At 45.9% G+C, this 19,358-nt stretch overlaps 1 protein-coding gene across 3 annotated transcripts in view; it reads right to left on the bottom strand.

The window, feature by feature from the left end:
• The window catches only part of ARMC2 (armadillo repeat containing 2), a 109,240-nt gene that overhangs the window by 11,462 nt on the left and 78,420 nt on the right, over positions 1 to 19,358 (bottom strand). For all 3 annotated transcript variants that reach the window (XR_012378515.1, XM_025863664.2, XM_073893745.1), the window contains 3 exons: positions 7,272 to 7,587; positions 705 to 827; positions 284 to 397 (listed from right to left, as the gene is read on the bottom strand). Coding sequence is in view for 2 of the 3 variants with exons in the window: in XM_025863664.2 (XP_025719449.1) it covers positions 284 to 397; positions 705 to 827; positions 7,272 to 7,587 (553 nt within the window). In the remaining variant the exon portion in view is untranslated. The remainder of the gene's footprint in view (positions 1 to 283; positions 398 to 704; positions 828 to 7,271; positions 7,588 to 19,358) is intronic.

Raw genomic sequence — 19,358 nt, 5'->3', positions numbered from 1 at the left:
ACACACACACACACACACACACACACACACACACACACACACACACACCGTCTCAGAGCTCTGAAGACCACTCATAAATCAGAGAGGAACAGGGAGAACACTGTCCAGATCTATCTTGGCACACAGAGCTGAAGGCCGTAAGTACAGATGGAACAGAATGTAAAGCACTACTCGTCCCAGAGCAGAAACAAGTATCACATTGTCATGACCCAAGCTCTAAAACTGCTTAGCTGTTTATTGGCAAGAAGAACATGTTTATGAACATTAAGTGTCATTAACTCACCATTTTTCTGCACAATGAAATCGCAGATGTCATGGTCCTGGGAGAGGTTTCCAAAAACACGCACAGCCTCTAGGATTCCATCCATGTTATTACTCACAAGAAGCTTTATGAGCACTGGGTTTGGGGACCAGAGACATAAAATCAGTGAATTTAACTTTCAGTTTAAAGGCTGTTAGACATCAGCATCATACTAAATACCAGCAACTCAAAATTTTAAAGTGACAATAAAACACAAACTAGAAGGGACTTTAGCAAGAACTAAGACCCTACGTTTCCCCCATATTCTGATTTCTTAGAATCAAATCGGGCTCTTTGATATTGTACAAGAAATCAGAAAATATGAATGACACCAGTTCTGTGTTTCGTTAATAAAGTCGAAATCTTAAACATTCATCTACCCAAACCCAATTCTGGACCTTACATTCAGCAATATATAGCTTTTTGTCTTGAATTATGGAATTCTTCACTTGGTAGTAAGATAAATTGTTGATTGTGGCCGTAGCATTGATCACCAGCTCCTCACAATCCTCAATTGACTTGTGTTCTGAAAGAAAGTTAGGAAGAATGTATGGAAGACTCGTTGCTGGGGCAGAAACATGACCTTCTAACTGTCCCAGCAGCAGCGCCAGGGTCAAGCCGTTGTCCCCGACGAGGTCCGTGCAGGGACATTGTTTCCTGCTTTACTTCCCAGGACTCTCCCTGCAGGGAAATGCACCAAACCCAGGGGACCACTCCTGACCAGGTTCTAGAACACTCTAAGCTCCATCGCTCCATCAGGGGGTTTGGAAAAATTGGGCTGATTTAGGTTCTGTGATTATAGTCAAGTGAAGGTGCCAATACACCGGCAAGCCGAGCTGTGTCTCATCCCCACCAGTTTGCAGTGTTCCTGAGCTCTCCTGGGGGCTCTATCTTGTGAGTCTGTTCCTCACTCCTCCACCTCTCAGCAGAATGACCCTTAGGGCATCATCTGTCCATAACTCCTATCCATGCTGCCCTCCAAACACACAGAATCTGATCACTTCTCACCTCTTCTACTACCACTTGGCCCATCCCTCACCTCATAACTGGCTTCTCTTCTTTCACCTTCCTCCCTGAGTCTATCCTTAACACAGCAATCCTTTAATACTAAGTCAGCTAACATCACTTGTCCTACTTGGGCCTTAGGCCCTACCTGGGCAGCCCCAGTTCTTTTTTTGGGGGGTGGAGCACAGAGGGAGAGGAAGAGAGAGGATCTTGAGCAGGTTCCACGTCCAGCATGGATCCTGATGCAGGGCTTGATCTCATGACCCCCGAGATCATGACCTGAGCTGAAATTAAGAGTTGGATGCTTAACCAACTGAGCCACCCAGGTGCCCCTGGGCAGCCCCAGTTCTGACATCTCAGGTCTCATTTGCTGTTCCAGCCCTCAGGTCCCCAGTGCCAACAACACTGATCTTCTTGCCCTTTTTTTTTTTTTTTTAACATATCAGCATGATCCTTCCTGGACCTTTGCACTGCTATTCCCTCTGTCTAGAATATACTGTTTCCACTTATCCACTTGGTTCACTCCTCACATCCTTCAGGTTGTTGTTTGGATGTCACCTTATTGAACATAGTTTCCTTAACCTCCCTACATAAAACAGCATCCATTACTCTCTTTCCCCTATCCTACTTTTATCTGCTCCATAGCACACGTAATTATCTGACCTGTTATGTGTTTAACATTTGTCTTCTGGTCCTAACAGTAAGCTCTATGAGACTAGGGATTTGTCTGTTTTATTTATTGTTGCATTCCCAGCAGCTAAAACAGTCTGGCACATAGGGGTGCTCAATAAGTAGTTGCTGAATGCACCAATGAGTGAGGGATTGAGCTCTTACTCCGCACATGAGACCCTTAGCGAGTCTCTCCCTACCTTTCACTCAGCCTTCAGACTCACCTCCCGGCAGATGTAGAAAAGCCAGTTAAGAGCCCTAGTTCCCTCCACCCCCAGACTGATGACACTAGACCCTGGGCAGTGTTCGGGAATCTGGTTTTTTTCTCTTGCCTTGGGAGGAAAATTCATTAGCTCGTCCAGGAAAGGAAAGGGTAGCTCTTCTGTAGCACCACCTTCTGTATGGTGTCTGGCATCACCCACAGCTACTAGGCATCCGTCACAACAGCATCAAGCGCTGTACGCGCACTCAGCCCCACAAAAGTAAACGATTAATAATGCTTCAAATGCACTTATAAGCATTTGAACCTACAATAATTCATATTCTAAAGGTACATCTGTCTTGGTTCAGGCCACCATAACAAAATACCACAGATTTGGGGCTTAAATAACAGAAATTTCTTTTCTCCGAGTTCTAGAGGTTGGAAGTTGGGGTCAGGATGCCAGCGTGGTTGGGTTCTGGTGAGAACCCTTCCCGGCTTACAGATGGCCACCTTCTCGCTGTGTCCTCACATGGCGGAGAGAGAGCAAGAGCAAGCTCCCTGGCGTCTCTTCTTATAAGGACGCCAATCCCACCACGAGCACCCTAGCTTCATGACCTTGTCTACACCTAAGGATCTCCCAAAGGCTCCATCTCCAAATACTATTACACTGAGGGTTAGGGCTTCAACATATGAAGCTGGGGAGTGGCAGATACAATTCAGTCCACATTAACCTCCTAATATCCCATTCTACATATGAGACCACTGAGGCTGAGCGGTCTTAAATAGAGGCCTGACTTCACAGAACCCACATCTGAATCTGGGTGTTTCTGACTCAACCATCTGCTCTTTCCATTGCATCCTGAGTGCCCACTAGAGCTGCCTTGGGCAATCATTTGCTGCCAGAGGGCTTGAGAGAATCACACAGCCCTGTGTAGCTGACTCACCGATGTAAGTCAGTCTAGAATTTGGAGCTTGCCACTAAGGCAGCAAATGTCTAAATCTGGCAGCTTGCTGAAAGGGCTAGTCCTTATTAGAAACATTTCTTTACATTTTCTTTTTCTTTTTATTATTTTTTTAAAGATTTTTTATTTATTCGACAGAGAGAGACTCAGTGAGAGCAGGAACACAAGCAGGGGGAGTGGGAGAGGGAGAAGTGGGCCTCCTGCGAGCAGGGAGCCCGATGCGGGGCTCGATCCCAGGACCTGGGATCATGACCTGAGCCGAAGGCAGATGCTTAACGACTGAGCCACCCAGGCGCCCCCCCCCCTTTTTTTTAAATACCCTCTGCAATGAGACTGGCCTCTAGAGACAAGTCCTGAGGTTCCAGCCCCTCGGGCCTCATGTCCTGTGTACGCCTTGCTGCTGGTGCTTATCATGTTTCCTGTCCGCACACCTGCCATGCCTCCACCATAGACTTGGAGCTCCTAGAAAGCAGACACTACATGTTTTTAAACCTTGTTATGCACTGAATGTTGGCGTTCCTCTCCAAATTCATATGGAGAAGCCCCAACGTGAAGTCACCCCAGTGTGACTGGAGCTGGGGCGAGGGCCTGCATGGAGGCAATGAAGGGTTAAGTGCGTCATCAGGACAGGGCCCTCATCCAATAGGGCTGCTACCCTTACAAGAGGAGGAAAGTAGCATCTGTTAGCCAGAAAGTGCATCCTCGCCACACGCCAACCCTGCTGGCACCTTGACCTTGGGCTTCCAGCCTCCAGAACTGTGAGAAAATAGATGTCTGTTGTTTAAGGCCCCCTGTCTCTGGTAGTTTGTTATATGGGAGCCTGAGCAGACTAAGATAAACCCCCTTTAGCATAGGACTCATTGTGCACTAAGGACTCAATAATGGATTTTTTTTAAAGATTTGTTATTTATTTGAGAGAGAGAGAGAGAGAACGCGTGCACACGAGAAGGAGGAAGGTCAGAGGGAGAAGCAGACTCCCCGCTGAGCAGGGAGCCCGATGCGGGACTCGATCCCGGGACTCCAGGATCATGACCTGAGCCGAAGGCAGTCGCTTAGCCAACTGAGCCACCCAGGCGCCCTCAATAATGGATCTTAATGAAGAGCAGGGGGCATAGTTCAAAGGCTACCCCCAAACATCATTTTCATCAGGTAGTAATGTTTCTTACAGCAAGAGAATCTTCCAGAGCTTGGTAAGTAGTGGCTAAGTTGATCACTCTGCGGCAGTTAATTTCCCTGCTCACTGGTGGCCAGGGGTACCTGTGGGAAATGGCAATGCCTAAAAAGTAGAAGGGGGTGCTATAGACTGAATTATGCCCCCTCCCCAAAATTCATATGTTGAAGCCCTAATGCAACTGTATTTGGAAATACAGCTTTTAAGGGGTAATTAAGATTAAATGAGGTCATAAGGGTGGAATCCTTATCTAGTAGGGCTGGTGGCTTTTATAAGAAGAGGAAGGGGGACACCCTGATGGCTCAGTCGTTAAGCATCTGCCTTTGGCTCAGGTCATGATCCCGGGGTCTTGGGATCAAGCCCCGCATCGGGCTCCCTGCTCAGTGGGGAGCCTGCTTCTCCCTCTCCCTCTGCCTGCCACCCCCCCAACTTGTGTGTGTGCCCTCTCTCTCTCCCTGACAAACAATTTAATTTAATTTAATTTAATTTAAAAAAAAGAAGAGGAAGAGAGCGAGAGCACATGCTGTCCGAGGGCGCACGCCAGCAGAGGCTGTGTGAGGCCACAGTGAGAAGGCAGCCATCCCCAGGCCAGGACGACAGACCTCACCAGAACCCAGCCATGCTGTCAGCCTGATCTCAGACTTCCAGGCTCTAGAGTGTGAGGACATGCATCTGTTGCTGAAGTCACCCAGTCTATGCTGTTTTGTTGTAGCAGCCTAGCAGACTGGGATGGGTGTTGGTACCACGAAGTGGGGTGCTGCTGTAACAAGTACCTAAAAGTGTGGCATCAGCTCTGGAACCGGGGATGAGGGAGGCTGGAGGAGTCCGAGGTGCATGCTAGAAATTAGAAATGTTAAAGGCAGTTCGAGTGAGGGCTCAGAAAGAAAAGAGCAGAGCTGGAGAGAAAGTTTCCATCTTCTTAGGGAACACATCAGTTATCAAGAACAGAACGTTGGTAGAAATATGGACATAAAAGGCCATTCTGGTGAGGTCTCCGATGGAAATGAGGAACATATTACTGGAAACTGCAGGAAAGGTGATCGTTGTTGTAAGGGGGCAAAGAACTTGGCTGAACTATGTTTGCAGTCTAGTGTTTTGTGAAAGGTCGAACTTGCAGGCAACGATATTGGATGTTTAGCCGAGATTTCTGAGCAAAAGTGTTTGAGGAGTGCCTTGGCTTCTCCTGACAGTATAGTAAAACGTAAGGAGAGAGAGATGAATTGAAGAAAGAATTGTTAAGCAGAAGGAACTAGAACCTGAAGATCTGGAAAATTTTCAGTCTATCCCTATGGCAAAAAGTGTGGAAGCATGTGCTAGAGGGAACCAAGCGTGCATCTGGAATATCCATCAGCACAGAGCTTCTGGGATTCCATGGGCAGAAACACTGCCAGTTTGGACAGAAAGGCTCTGAGACAGGAAGGCTATCCGTGCGTGTGACAGGACAGGAGGAGAGAGCTATTGCGCTGTGAGTGGGCATTATTCTTCCAGAAGAGTGGAAATGACCCCAAAGGGGAGTGAGAGGTCACAACCAGGGCCACTGCCTTGGGTTCAACAGGCCAGACACCTTCGCCCCAAAGCCCTGAGGACGAGCCCAGCCTGCAGAGCCCCGGCACCCTGACTGACAGAGAAGTGGAAGCCGGACCACTGCCCCCGTGGGTCTGGAAGGCAGAGCACTGAACCAAAGAGGATTGCTTTCAAGTCTTAAACTCCAATGGAATTCACCTTGCTAGCTTGGAGACTTGCCTGGGAAATGCCACCTTTTTCTTTTCCTGTTTCTCCCTTTGGAATGGGAATGTCTATCCCAGGCATGCCCACCCCTGTATTTTGGAAGCATGTAACATGTCCGGTTGCACAGGTTCACAGGAGAGGAATTCTTCCTCAGGATGTATCGCATGTGGAGTCTCACAACATCTGATTTAGATGATATTTAAATGAGATGTTACGCCTTAGACTTTAGAGTTGATGCTAGGATGAGTTAAGACTTCTAGAGCTATTGAGATGGAATAAACGTGTTTTGATGTGAGAAGGACATGAATTTGGGGAGGGTGGCAGGAGCAGAATATTATTGTCTGAATTGTGTCCCCTCCCCCAAATTCATTTGTGGAAGCCCTGACGTCCAATGCGATTATAACTGGGGACAGCGGTTTTAGCAGGTAAAGTTAGAAGAGGTTGGAAGGGTGGCGTCCTTATCCGATAAGATTGGTGGTCTTAGAAGAAGAGAAAGAGAGATCATCCCCTCTCTCCCTGAGGGAACACTCTGAGGAACTGCCATGTGATGACCTGGTGAGAAGGCAGCTGTCTACAAGTCAAGAGGAGAGCTCTTGTCCCAGACCCCACTGGCCGGCCCCTCGACCTTAGGCTTCCAGCCTCCAGAACCACGGGAAACAAATTTCTGTGGTTTAAGCCACCCAGTTTGTGATGGTTTGTTATAGAAGAGGGCAGTGGCGACTAATGGGGGGAAAGGGACCTGAATGACTGAGGGCCATAACTGCAGACACTGTACAAACCTGAGTAAAAGATACACTCTCATCAGGTGGACTAACCCAGGAAAAATTAAGGATTTTAAACTCTTTGTGCTTAGTTTGGCCAATTTTTGGCAATTTGATTGGTACACTTTTTTTTGATTGTGATAAAATTCACATACCATAAAATTCACCCTTTTCAAGGTGTACACTTCAGTGGGTTTTAGTAACTATTTTTTCTTTTTCTTTTCATATATATGTATATATATGAAAATATATTTTTATATATATTTTAAACCTGGATTTTAAAATTTAAAACACACACACATATATATATATATGAATTACTTTTGAGGCAGTTCTGAGCAGAAGAGGACTTCTCCCACCTGCAGCTGGGAAGGCTCATTGAAGTGAGCCGAAGGCGCTCCCGAAACCCTCGCGCGCCGGGCCCGGGGCTGCGTCCCCCACAGGCAGCAGCGGCCGGCAGTGTGGGCCTTACCCAGCGTGGCAAGCAGCAGGCCCACGGCGTGCGGGTTAGCGGCCAGCGCCGGGCCGATGCCAGGGTGGATGGCTAAGTTGGCGAGCACGCGGGTCAGCTTGATGAGCACGTCCTCCGCCTGGGCCCGCGGCCTCGGCGCCTGGGGCTGCTCCGCTCCCGCCGCCCGCTTTTCCGCACACAGGTCCAGTTTGTAGAACGTATGGAACAATGACAGCAGGGTCGGGATGCTCCCTTTCTCTTTGGAAAACTGTTCGCGAGCCTGGTTATTTTTCGCTGTCAGGTTGCCGAGGATAAAGACAATACGGACGACTAAATCCTGCAGTAAAGGGAATACGGTTACAAGCGCACCAGGGCCGGGACCAGTCCTGGGAGAGATAGCAGTATTTAATTTATTAACGAGCTACTTAATAGTAGAATGGAACACATCTGGCTTCTACTAACTTGTCTAGTATTCGATTCGGTGCAAATTGACAGAGGAGATTAAAAGCATTGAAAGAATACAAACTGGGGGATGCTATTAGCAAGGGCTGTTAACTTCAGATCCTTCATCTGAAATTCCGGCTAGCCTTTTTTTTTTTTTTTATCCTCCCAGAGAACTATTAGTTGAGTGGGATAGGATTACTGATAAGGTGTTATGTAAATCTAAGTATTGACACTAACAGGTTTCTTGAGCACCCAAATCTTTCCCTGAGAGTTCGCCTCCTACTGAAGCACTGTGTTTCCAAAAATCAGGTGTTCCTCACGATGGTTCATCAGAGAGCTGCTCTTCCCCAACCCAGGCTCCACAGACTTCTGGCGCAGAATAAGCTTTGCTGTGGGGGGCTGTGTTCAGCATCAGTATTCCTGGCCCCTACTCGAGATGCCAGTGGCATCCCCAGATGTCACAACCAAGAAGGTTTAACCATTGTTTTAAGAAGAAACAATGTTGAATCATTGTTTGAACTCACGACCCCGAGATCAAGAATTGCATGCTCTACCAACTGAGCCAGCCAGGTGCCCCCCAACCAAAAAGGTTTAAATGTTCCCTGGGGGCAAAATCACCCCCATTTGAGAATCACCGTGTCATATAAATATACCACTTTAAAGCAGTACTTTTCTTTCTCGACCAGGGTAGGGGTTATGTGGGTGACACCTTTATCACGATTTGCTAAATTGTACATGTGTGTTTCATGCACTTTTCTGCATATCAGCTATATTTCACAATAAATAAATGTTTCTAAAAATCCCAAGCTGAGAACAATTTACAACTAAACAGGATACAAAAACAATTACGTTCTTAATTCTACAACAGACAGACAAACAAGTACAGTTGGCCTTCCCCCTACCCACGGATGGTGAGGAAATTCCTCTAGGAAGAAGAGACTTTATTTATTTATTTAAGGTTTTATTTATTTACTTGAGAGGGAGAGAGCACGAGCGGAGGAGGGGGCAGGGAGGAAGAGGGTGAGGGAGAAGCAGGCTTCCCACTGAGCAGGGAGCCTGACATGGGGCTCCATCCCAGGACCCCGAGGATCATGACCTGAGCTGAAGGCAGACTCTTAACCGACTGAGCCACGCAGGCGCCCCAGGAAGAGACTTTAAAGAGACACTCACGGAGGGACTGTAAATGATCTGGGTGCTAACTCTCATTGTGCCAGGTGCTGTGCAATTCGACAGACAAGAAACGGGTTTGTAGAAGCTGCGTGGTCACACAGCTAGCAAGGAGTGAGTCAGGATTGGAACCCAGGATTCCCCTGACCTGGAGTCCCTGCCTCCCACAGGGCCTGTCCTGTAGGATCTCCTTTGCCTCGCCTTTTGCGGAGCAGTTAAGGAATTATCTGTTTTTAAAATGCAAATATGTGGGGGGGGGGGCGCCTGGGTGGCTCAGTTGTTAAGCATCTGCCTTCGGCTCAGGTCATGATCCCAGGGTCCTGGGATCGAGTCCCACATCGGGCTCCCTGCTCCGCGGGAAGCCTGCTTCTCCCTCTCCCACTCCCCCTGCTTGTGTTCCCTCTCTAGCTGTGTCTCTCTTTGTCAAATAAATAAATAAAATCTTTAAAAAAAAAATGCAAATATGTGGGGCACCTAGGTGGCTCAGCCCCTTAAGCCTCTCTTGATTTTGGCCCAGGTCTGATCTCAGGTATGATCTCAGGGTCGTGATTTGGAGCCCCCAAGTTGGGCTCTGCTCTCAGCATGGAGTCAGCTTGTCCCTCTCCCTCCTCCACCCCAGCTTGCAGGTACTCTCTCTCAAATAAATGAAATCTTTCCAAAAAAAGTAAAATAAAAAACAAAATAAAAAGCAAATATGTCAGCAGGAGGGATTCCCAATAAACCCGGCTTTGTTTATCAGATCTGTAGTAATTAGCAGCCTTAGCCAATGGGGACAAAGGGGAGAGGCCTGGACCTGTTTTAATCGGGGAGCCAGGTCTAGGTGGGACCTCAGGGGTGGGGGGTGGGTAGCACAGGGACTGTGTGTGCCAGAGAGCGGAGGGTCACAGACCAAGGACAAGACTTCCGGATTTGCCTGGGGCGACTCGGCCAACACCGACTTGTTCCTGCTTGTTTCTGAAAGAAAAGTTTTCCCTGGCAGGCCGAGAAGAAGCGAGGCCACTGCTTGTGCAGCTGGGAACCAATTGTCAACATTATGAAAGTCGGAGGCTAACACGCCAGCAAGAACTGGAGCTGGTCCAGGAGAGAGTTCACCCTGGGAAAAACCTCTGCTCAGTGCGCAACCCATGGCAGCGAGTCATCCAGTCGGGAGAACCGGCTCCTGGGCCACAGGGAGCCCGAATGCCAGTCTGTGGATAAGTCTGAATGCTCGGGGCCTGGGAGAATACACTCACAGGAACAATATGAGAGAAGGGGCTCTGAAGAGCTTCTAATCTATTTGCGAGGACAAGGCTAACATACGTGGGGTAAGAGCAGAGACGAAAAGGGCCAAGCAGGGAGCGAAACACGGAGAGGGATTAGGATCCCCAGCTGGAGAGCCAGTGAGTCTAGTTCATACATGTGAGTTTACTTAGCCACTCTGTGCCTCCATTAACTCATTTGTAGAATGGAGAAAATATTGTGTTATGAGGGCAAACAAGACAAAACAAGGAAAGCACAAATCGTGAGGAATGATTCAGGCACTGTTCTGAACCATTTTCATGTACTATCAATAACATGTTAGTAGCATTAAACTGTGTAGGACCAGACCTGATGGTCTTGGAGGAGTTTAGATGAGAGGACACCCAGGGAACCGTGTGTGTGTGCAAAATTACCTCCAATGGATTTGAATTCAACCTTGAAAAATGTGGGAAATCTGGCTCTCTGGAGGAGAGGATGGGGTGGGTTGAGCGGTCGAAAGCAGTGGGTCTTGAGAAAGAGGACATGGGACAATCCCCTTCCTGGGAACCGGGGTCACTTTGTCTGTCTCTGATCACCAGATGGTTCCCTAAAAAAGCTGAAGTCTGTGGGTCTTACATCTAACACACGCACACAATTTCATTGTAGTACCCGTCACTTGACATAAAACCAGTGGTTACTTCCCATAATTCCTAATGGCAGAGGCTCCTCCCTGGGTTCTGGAAGGAAAGCACGCCTCCACCCTGGCCACACCCAACAGAAAAGCAGGCCGTTTTCCAAACACGACAGAGGGTATTTCTGAGAATAAGGTTCCTCGAAGGTTATTGCATTTTATATTTCCTAAGCTGAGGAACAGGAGCTTTTTGCATCAACTTTGATGTATGATTTCTGATTAAAGGCCCGCCACATGAGTTCTACCTCTGAAAAATTATAATAGTCAGCCGTAATAATAGTTGTGGCAGCAGCAATGAACACAGCGTTTATGACATGCCAGGCACTGTTCCAAGCATTTAGACATACAAATTAATTCATTAAAAGTGATAACGTGTGGTCCTTTCATCTGAACAAAGCTGTTCCCAAGCTCTACCATCCAGGTAGTCCCCTCCCTCACGCACTCGCACTCGACAGGAGCCCTGTTGATGTTTCTGGACTTCACGCTGTGCCCCAGATTGTGCCCCTCTCCCATCTCCTCAGAAGCACGGTAAGCAAAACAGGGAAGACCTTCTCTGTGATTTTGAATGACTTCTTAAAAAAACGTAAAAAGCAGTTGTATTCTTTTTGCTAAATCATGTACTCCATTTACCCTGTCAAATGTCACAGCTGTCTTGGGAAGGATGCTGGACCATTTCTTCTCCCTTCTCCCTCTTCCCAGGCCTTGCTACTTCACCTCTGCCTCCCTGTGTTTGTTTTACTCCTTCGTAGAATGCAGCAGGTGTTGCTGGTCCTGTCGTTGCTGACCTGCCAGGAGGATTCAGACCAGATCATCCCAGGCTGGAGAAAAAGGCAGCTTGCCTTAGAGATCACTGTCCTTCCAAATTCAAGTGAACTCCACCCACTGCCGCACGTGGTCTAATCTGGGGGAGACTAAGTGCTGCTTTTCTTCTTTGAGAAATTCCCTTGGTCCCTTGGACTTCTAAAATTCTTCAGTTCTCCTGTGTGGACCCTAACATGGCATCGATTATCGAGCCCCACGTGGGAAGGAGAGGCCCTGGACTTCAGCGCAGGAAGAGTTAACGTGGCCACAATACCTCTTTCCCTGCCTTCGGATGGAAAAAGGAGGGGGTGGCTCCTGGGAGCCGGGGTGCCAACTGAAGGATGGCATGCGAGACCAACAAATGGGGGTGGCAGACTGAGCGGCTTGCAGCACTGAGCTCCCAGCGACTGCTATGCTCACCGTGTCTGTCCTCCTTCTCAGGGTTGGCTGAGGCAGCTTTTCATCCCCCTTCAAATATATTCTCTGCAAATCTAGGGAACATGGAATAGGCCAAACTAGAAGCAGTCTCCCAGGAGGTTGGCGGAGGTGGTGCTTGTCCTGACCCATCTGGAATCCTGAAAGCCCCGGCGGGGCAGGAGGGCCTCACAAGGCCCCTTGGCTGGCCATGCGTGGTCGGCACTGTGCCGAGGACTGCCTTGGACAGTATCATAGAGAGGCTATGTATTGTCCCACAACCCAGTCCTTCTCAAGTCCACAGAGTGCCACTTACTTAAATATTCTATAAAGATTTGAAAAATTAGAGGTCCAAATTATCAATTTGTAGAGACCACGGCTTGAATCCATAGCAGAAAATCATTTCGTCAGGATACAAGTCCCCTTCAAGGTACAGATTCTCTCCTTTATTCTCAGACAGTATCTGAGAACCACCTATAAATCAACCCTGAACTTTTGGAGCATTTTTATTAAATTTAACACAAGGTTGCAGATTCATACCACAGCTATGAATTTTGAAACATCAAAATGAAGATGAATCAGGAGAGAGAATTTTTGTTTAAAGAAAGCAGTCCAGTACAACCAGTTCGTATGGACTTTCTCGTTTTGCATAAAAGCGGACCTGGGCGCACAATAGCTACAGCCGGCGAGGGCTCAGACAAGCAGGGACACCTGTTGCAAGAGGCCTGACCTCCAATGCACCTTCCCGTCATGGCCTGTGGGACATTCTCTTTAGTTTCAAATATGTCGTGCCCTCCCGAGCAAGAATGGTCCTCAGTCTCAATGGGTGCCGCGCTGCTATAAATGAAATTGCTTTAACTGGAACAAAGCAAGGAGCAGGACTCAACTGATCAGCTGGCAATCCCCAGCGGCAGCGGTGTATTGATATTACTTTCCACGTGAGAGAGATTGGCCTCAAGTCAGCGAAAGAGGCTTTCCTTCTCAGAGACGTGCAGACTCAGGCTTCACGGGGCTCACGGTGCCCAAAGTCTGACCCTGGTGAGAAGGGGCAGGACTGGGGCCATCTGTGCTTACAGACCGATTCCCAAACTCCTTCAGCCCATCTCCTCCTTCCCCATAACCCTCACCTGTCTGATACCCCGGACTTGGCCGCACAGGTATCTTTGATTCTCGCTCCCCTCATCAACTACTTGCCGAGTTCCCTCTGCTCTGCCATCTCAAAATCTCCCCCGACCTCTCCTTCCCATGCCTGCTCTGGGGGGCCTGTCTGTAGACTCCTGCCCCAGACCCTTGTGGGATCCTCCCTCGGTGATCAACATTAACACCACTTCCTGAAGCACAGCTCTTATGTCATCCCCTTGCTCAAAAACATCCACTGCCTATTAAACGTCAAAGGCAGCATCCGGTACACCATCCAGCCCCGTGTGACCAGTTCGGCGTGACCTCACATTATTACTCTCGCCCACAGTCAGTCAGCCAAAGCGAACATATTCCTCCTTGAGGCCCACACCCTTCCTACTGAGCCTTAAAATAACTAGTGGGCATCATGTAGACCATAGGGAAGGAACCATATCAAACTACCACAGAAAGGATAAACCATGTTCAGCAGGATCCACTTACTTAGGAGAGAACTACTTCTACTAAGTATAATAAAACATTTTAGAAAGATTTTCAAGATACCCCGTTTAAAATTGGGTTAGAAACTTCACATGCAATGTGGATCTGAGAGCTGAATCAGGATTTGCAATTTGCAACATTTACTCAACTTCCCACCCTCAAACGAAACCTCAACATTAATCGAACTTATAGGTGGCTCGAAGAACAGATCAATTTTACCCATGTGGAAGGCGGACTGCACTACTGTGAAAATGCTAATTAACCCTGGGGTCCTGAAAGTGGGTCAACAGTTTGCAGAAGTGCTGAACCCTACAAGATGGAAGATTCTGAGATGTTGGAGACTCCAAACCCAGAATCTAAGTGGAAGATCACTTAAAAACCAGAAGAGACTACACTTGATGCCTCATCTATCCATTCCATCCGCAGCCATTTACTGAACACCAGCTACATGCTTCTGGATGTGGCTCTCACTGAAGTAGCAGGCAAGGCTAGCATTTCACTGTGCTCTGTTCTTTTTTAAGTCCGCAGACATAAATCAGGCGTTCTGATTCCGTGCTGAGCGGGGGAAGAGCCAGTTCCACGAGGGCAAAGCGGCAGGAACTGGAAAGAATGAACAAGCCGAGGGCTTATTGTGCTGCCCGCCCAGTCAGGGGTGCAGACCAAGGCCAAGGCTGAAAAAAGGAGCTAGCTCAGCCAAATGCTAGCAGTAGCCACTGGGAATGTGCCTGCAGTGGGGCTGGGCAGAGAGCCGCAGGGCGCGCTCCTGGCGAGCAGGAGGCAGAGGGCGAGCTGGGAGCCAAGCTGCCATATAAAGGCTCCAGGGGAAGGGGTGGAGGTGCCTTCCTAGCCAATCCTTACCGGCCCCCACACAAGATGGAGGGGAGGGAGAGGTGACGGCACCCCTGAATGTTCCCCGCTGTGGCTGTGTTATAGACGGACAGCTAGAAAGACAGCAGATGCTTGTGCTTTCAGCACACTCTGCAGACATTCCAGGTCCCGCTGTCAACACGACGATGTCCAAGCATTCCAGACCAGACGGTGCTCACTGGGTGTACATGGCTGAACATGATCCCTTACCCGAAAAGAAGTCTACATGGAATGAGAGAGGCAGGACTTTGAAAGCAGCACAAGCAAGGACACGTCCGGCGAGTCCCAGACTGTGTTTGCAAATGCTCTGATGACGGTTCTGCCTCTGGAAGTTCTGTTTGAAAAAAAACAAGAAACTGACCGTATTTAAAAATGGAGAGGGTTAGATGGGCAGTTAGTTGCTCAGTGGATGCAAGCGATGGGAATGTAGATAAAGATTATTCCTTTTGGACCATGACCTCTGTAAAGTATTGCCTGTCTCACAAAGCTTATTTGAGGCCTTTTACCGGATCTCCTGCCCAATAGATATTTACAGAAGAAATGGGGAAAATCCCTTCATGTTCTTCCAGAAAACAAACCCAAACATATTTTGCGGTGATGCTAAATGCAGCAATGCTGACGTCAGAGGCACCTCCTAAGGCCGGCCCTGATTTCCGAGGATGATATTGACCCTGCTCATTCCTGCGTTACTAGGCCCATCTGTTTGTACATTTGGTTTTGTACCAAATGTAGTTTACACCATAAAGCATCAATATGTGCACATTTCTTAAACGAGATTTGTCTTTTAATTGAATTTTGGTTAGCATTTGTAATAGATGTTCTACCTAATGCTAAAGTTTAACTTTCAAACTGCATCAAGCTGACTGAAATGTTGTGTTTCAGTCTCCGTTTGGGGCGGGGTGGGGGGGACTGGAGTTATTAGTTGTACCATGGATCTTGGACCAATTAATCTCCTCAGACATGAGCCAGAGAAGTTTCCCTTGTTCTCCCTGAGGAAGTCCTTTGTAAGAGCTGGGAGGAGTGGATTCCTTTTCTCTGAGACTATTGATAAACCAGAAACCCTGGCTGGTACCACAACCATCAGCCACAGACAGGCCCACCTCACTGGAGGGCTGTGTGCAAAGAGGGGCAGAGCCAACTGGGCCGTCGTCTGTATACGCACTAATCTTCCTCAGATGTATCTGTGGCAAACTTACAAAGTTTAGATATGGGTCTACACTGAACTTTCTCAAAGCAGGACATCGGCAGGAACATATGGTGATTACCTTAACAATAAAATTTGGGGGTGACTTCACTAACTGTGAATCAACAATTCATGGTTTGTCTAGTTACCTGAGGTTGAGGCCACTTTTTTCTGAGGGTCCTGCGGGAGAAAGCCTGAACTCGCCTCTCCTAAGTGGTTCATTCCGACCAGCGTCTGAAACCTCACCAATGTGATGGCTGTGTTATAAAGCATTATCAGTGTTATCACTGGGTGTGGTCCGACAACTCCTTTTTGGTTTGTTTTCTTTTATCCAGGACTAGTTGTTTTGACACATGTCTGGCGGAAAAAAATTCATGGACAAGTCTAATAAACCATCTCATTTTCTCTAGCTAAGAAAGCCTTCAGCTATTGGTACAAAAAGCAAAAGGCACGGTTATCCCCACTTGCTGGGGACACCTACACCAACCCCTGGTTTGTCTTGCTAGTTTGGCTCCTACTTTGGAAGGGAGATTCACTGTCAGCCACAGGCCCTGCAGAGAAAGACTGACCCTGTGTGGCTGATTTGATTCATCACTTTAAAATCTCTTGAGATTTTGTAGAAACCCTCCGCTGTCAATATTGGAGAAAATTGTTTTAAGGAACAACCTTAATAATTTATACCATAGGGTTCCCAGAGCTGCCATGCATTTCAATCACTTGGGGAGCCTCTAAAAATAGGTTCTTGCATCCCATTCCAGACCAGAATCAGAATCCCTGAAGGTGGGGCCCAAGAACCTGTATTTTTAAAGCTCCCCAGAAGATTCTGATGATCAGCCAAGTTTAGGAGCTACCACTGACTTAAATCAAGAAAGAATTAGAATCTCTCCATCTTAAGACCTACTGGCTGTTTTTATAATATCACTTTAAAAAATAAAAAAATCCATATTCCTGGTAACAAATTCTCACAATACAGAGGTGTAGAAAATAAAAGTGAAAATGCCCCCCACCCCTTCATTATCATTGACGTGATAGACACAGATTAAGTGCATTTTAAAAAGACCCATTCTTATATGCAGAAGTCAGACTTTACCTTGACAAGAGATGAATATGAATAATGTAAAAAAAAGGGAATTCTCTCTCACTTTTTTTTTCCCTTTTGGCATTTTCTCATACAATTTCCTTTTTTTTTTTTCCTTCAGTGGGAAAAACAGCAGATAAGGGAGGAAATCTTCTACTTCTCCCAGCAGCCATCAGCCCTGGTGCTACCTGGGTCAAAACAGAATTTCCCCCTTGGTGGACCATGGAAGTGGCAGGCACAGTTTCCTGCAAAGCTCCTCACCAGCTTGATAAAATCACTTAAAGAGGTGTGTGTAGGGGTTTTTCTTTTTCCTTCCTTTTCCTTTTTTTTTTTTTTGAGATTTTTGTTTCTTTATTCTTTGAAAATATGCTTAGCCATGAACACGATTTGATTTAAAAATGAATCTCAGAAAAATAAAATCTCTGCTGATTACCAGTGTAGCCCTCAGACTTTTAAGACAAAGTTAACACTGACCTCTCAGAACAAAGATAAGGTATATAGACTCTGCTTGTTTAATTGCTTAGTGATAGCTATGTATATTAAGAGACTACCAATCTTCCAAAGTATATGTCTACAACCCACCTTAGTCTTGGATTTTTATAAACAAAAATAGTTATAGAAAGTAATAATTCTATAAGTTGCTGGAGGGCTGGTGGATTTTCCAAAGATTAGTTCAAAGCCTCAACATTCAAATAAATCTCAGGTGTAGCAGTTTTTAGCCACTGCGGATTAATACACTCCCAGCAGAACATGCATGGTGTGGAATTTCTGGATTTACTTTTATTTCTAAAAGCAAGGAAATACAAGTCATATTCACCTGGCCATTTGGGAACATGAACCTAAGACGCTACGCTGGTCTGAAATAATTTAAAATCCATTATTTCTGTTTTACTCTTGTGTATGGCAGTTCACCAATGTGAAAAATGTGGGAAAAATTATTATTATTTCCCCCTCCAAAGTAGGAAAAAGAAAGTAAATATTTAAGGAAGAAGTACTAGAATACTAGAAGAAATATTTTATTATGCTTTACAGATTCCAAAGCATTTCAAATACTCAAAATTCATTCTTTCAGCACTTTATCATGCGTCTACTACGCCAAGCATCATCTCAGGTTTATCAAAACACAAGGCCTGTGTCCTTCAGGAATTCCCAGTAGTGGGTGAGGCAGCTATACAAAAAAATAACCATTTGGAGACTCACAAAAGAAATATTTACAAAGACCTATGGAGTATGGAGCTTTTGGTTAATGATTTTAGGAAGTAGTTGGGACACATAACTACTTCCTTGTAGCCTGAACAATTTCCCTGCTCTTCTAAAATATTTTGGTCTTGAGGAAAATATAAATTACGTATCCATTTTTCTTACTAGAAAAAAATCAGAGATGGTTCAAAACTGTAACATTTCATTCTTTAGGATAAGTATAAGACAGCATAGAGTCAAAGTATAATTTCTGAAGAGTTAACAACATGACTCTCATACAGATATAAAATTAACACATTAAAAAAATTACTTATCTCATTAATGAGGGAGCCAATACAAGGGTTAAGTTGGCTCCAAGAACAATCAAAGAATTGGGTGTTTACAAGCATTTAAAAGAATGTTAGATTACTAGGTTAGATACACACCTGGCTAATAGCCTACAGGGTCATAAAACCATAACTTTTGAGGTTATCTTGTCTACCAGAGAAAAATCTACAAATTAATGTGTAACTTTATAGTGCCTGGGTTCTAATCAAATAGTAAATAGCAAGTTTAAACACAGATACATTCTCATGGAGAATTAAGCCCTGCCTATTAAACAGTTCCCCAGCATGACTTTGTCAGGACATGTAGCCTCCCAGCCCAACATCTTATTTCTAAGGTTTGGATAATTTTTCTTAATTATAGTAAAGCGGTGAAGATTAGGGAACATTCTGCTTGGGTCCTTAGCTCTGGGTGTACTAGCTGGATGCACTGGCTATGTTTAAATCTTTAAAATGATGCACGGATGTGGGAGGAATTGAAGGTCTTGTAAGGCTTCACAGAGGAGGGGACACAAGAGCTACATCTTGTAATATTAATTGGCCCTTGAAGATGAGAAGTGTCAAGGGATATTTCATCAAAGAGTCCCCTCAGGTCTGCTCACTAAGAACCTATTCATATTCAATTTTATTTAAGACTTTTTTAGGTGACACTTTTAACAAGTTTTATTATGAGTTTCCCCTCCTAACTGCAAGCAAATAATCACAAAAGGTAAGTGAAAATTACCAAAGGCAGAGTTAACAATCAATAGAAAAGGAAGAGAGAGAAATCTACAAAAAGAAGACACAGACATTTAAAGAATCTCATCAACAGACTCATGCTCCCAGGATGGGACAAATAGCCTTAGAGTAGTAATTAATGCTTGTAATATTGATCCTTGGCATCAAGAAGAGATTAAATTATTTTTAGTATCTTTAAGAAGGCAAGGAAATATGTAATATATCTGAATATGATTTTTACCACAATGATAAAAATAATGTAATAAGTTATACATTTCTTTGATGGTTCTGGAAACAACGTGTACTGTACATAGTTTGCAAGGAGCGCTTCATTCTTCTCTGAACCAGAATAATTTTAATAGGAAAGCAAAATTATCATATAGATCAA

This window comes from Callorhinus ursinus, unplaced genomic scaffold, assembly GCF_003265705.2.
Source record: "Callorhinus ursinus isolate GAN/ISIS: 27379988/994484 unplaced genomic scaffold, GSC_fseal_2.0 scaffold6, whole genome shotgun sequence".
Lineage (NCBI taxonomy): Eukaryota > Metazoa > Chordata > Mammalia > Carnivora > Otariidae > Callorhinus > Callorhinus ursinus.
The sequence above is the reverse complement of the archived record's forward strand: the minus strand, read 5'-3'. Positions and strand labels throughout refer to the sequence as shown.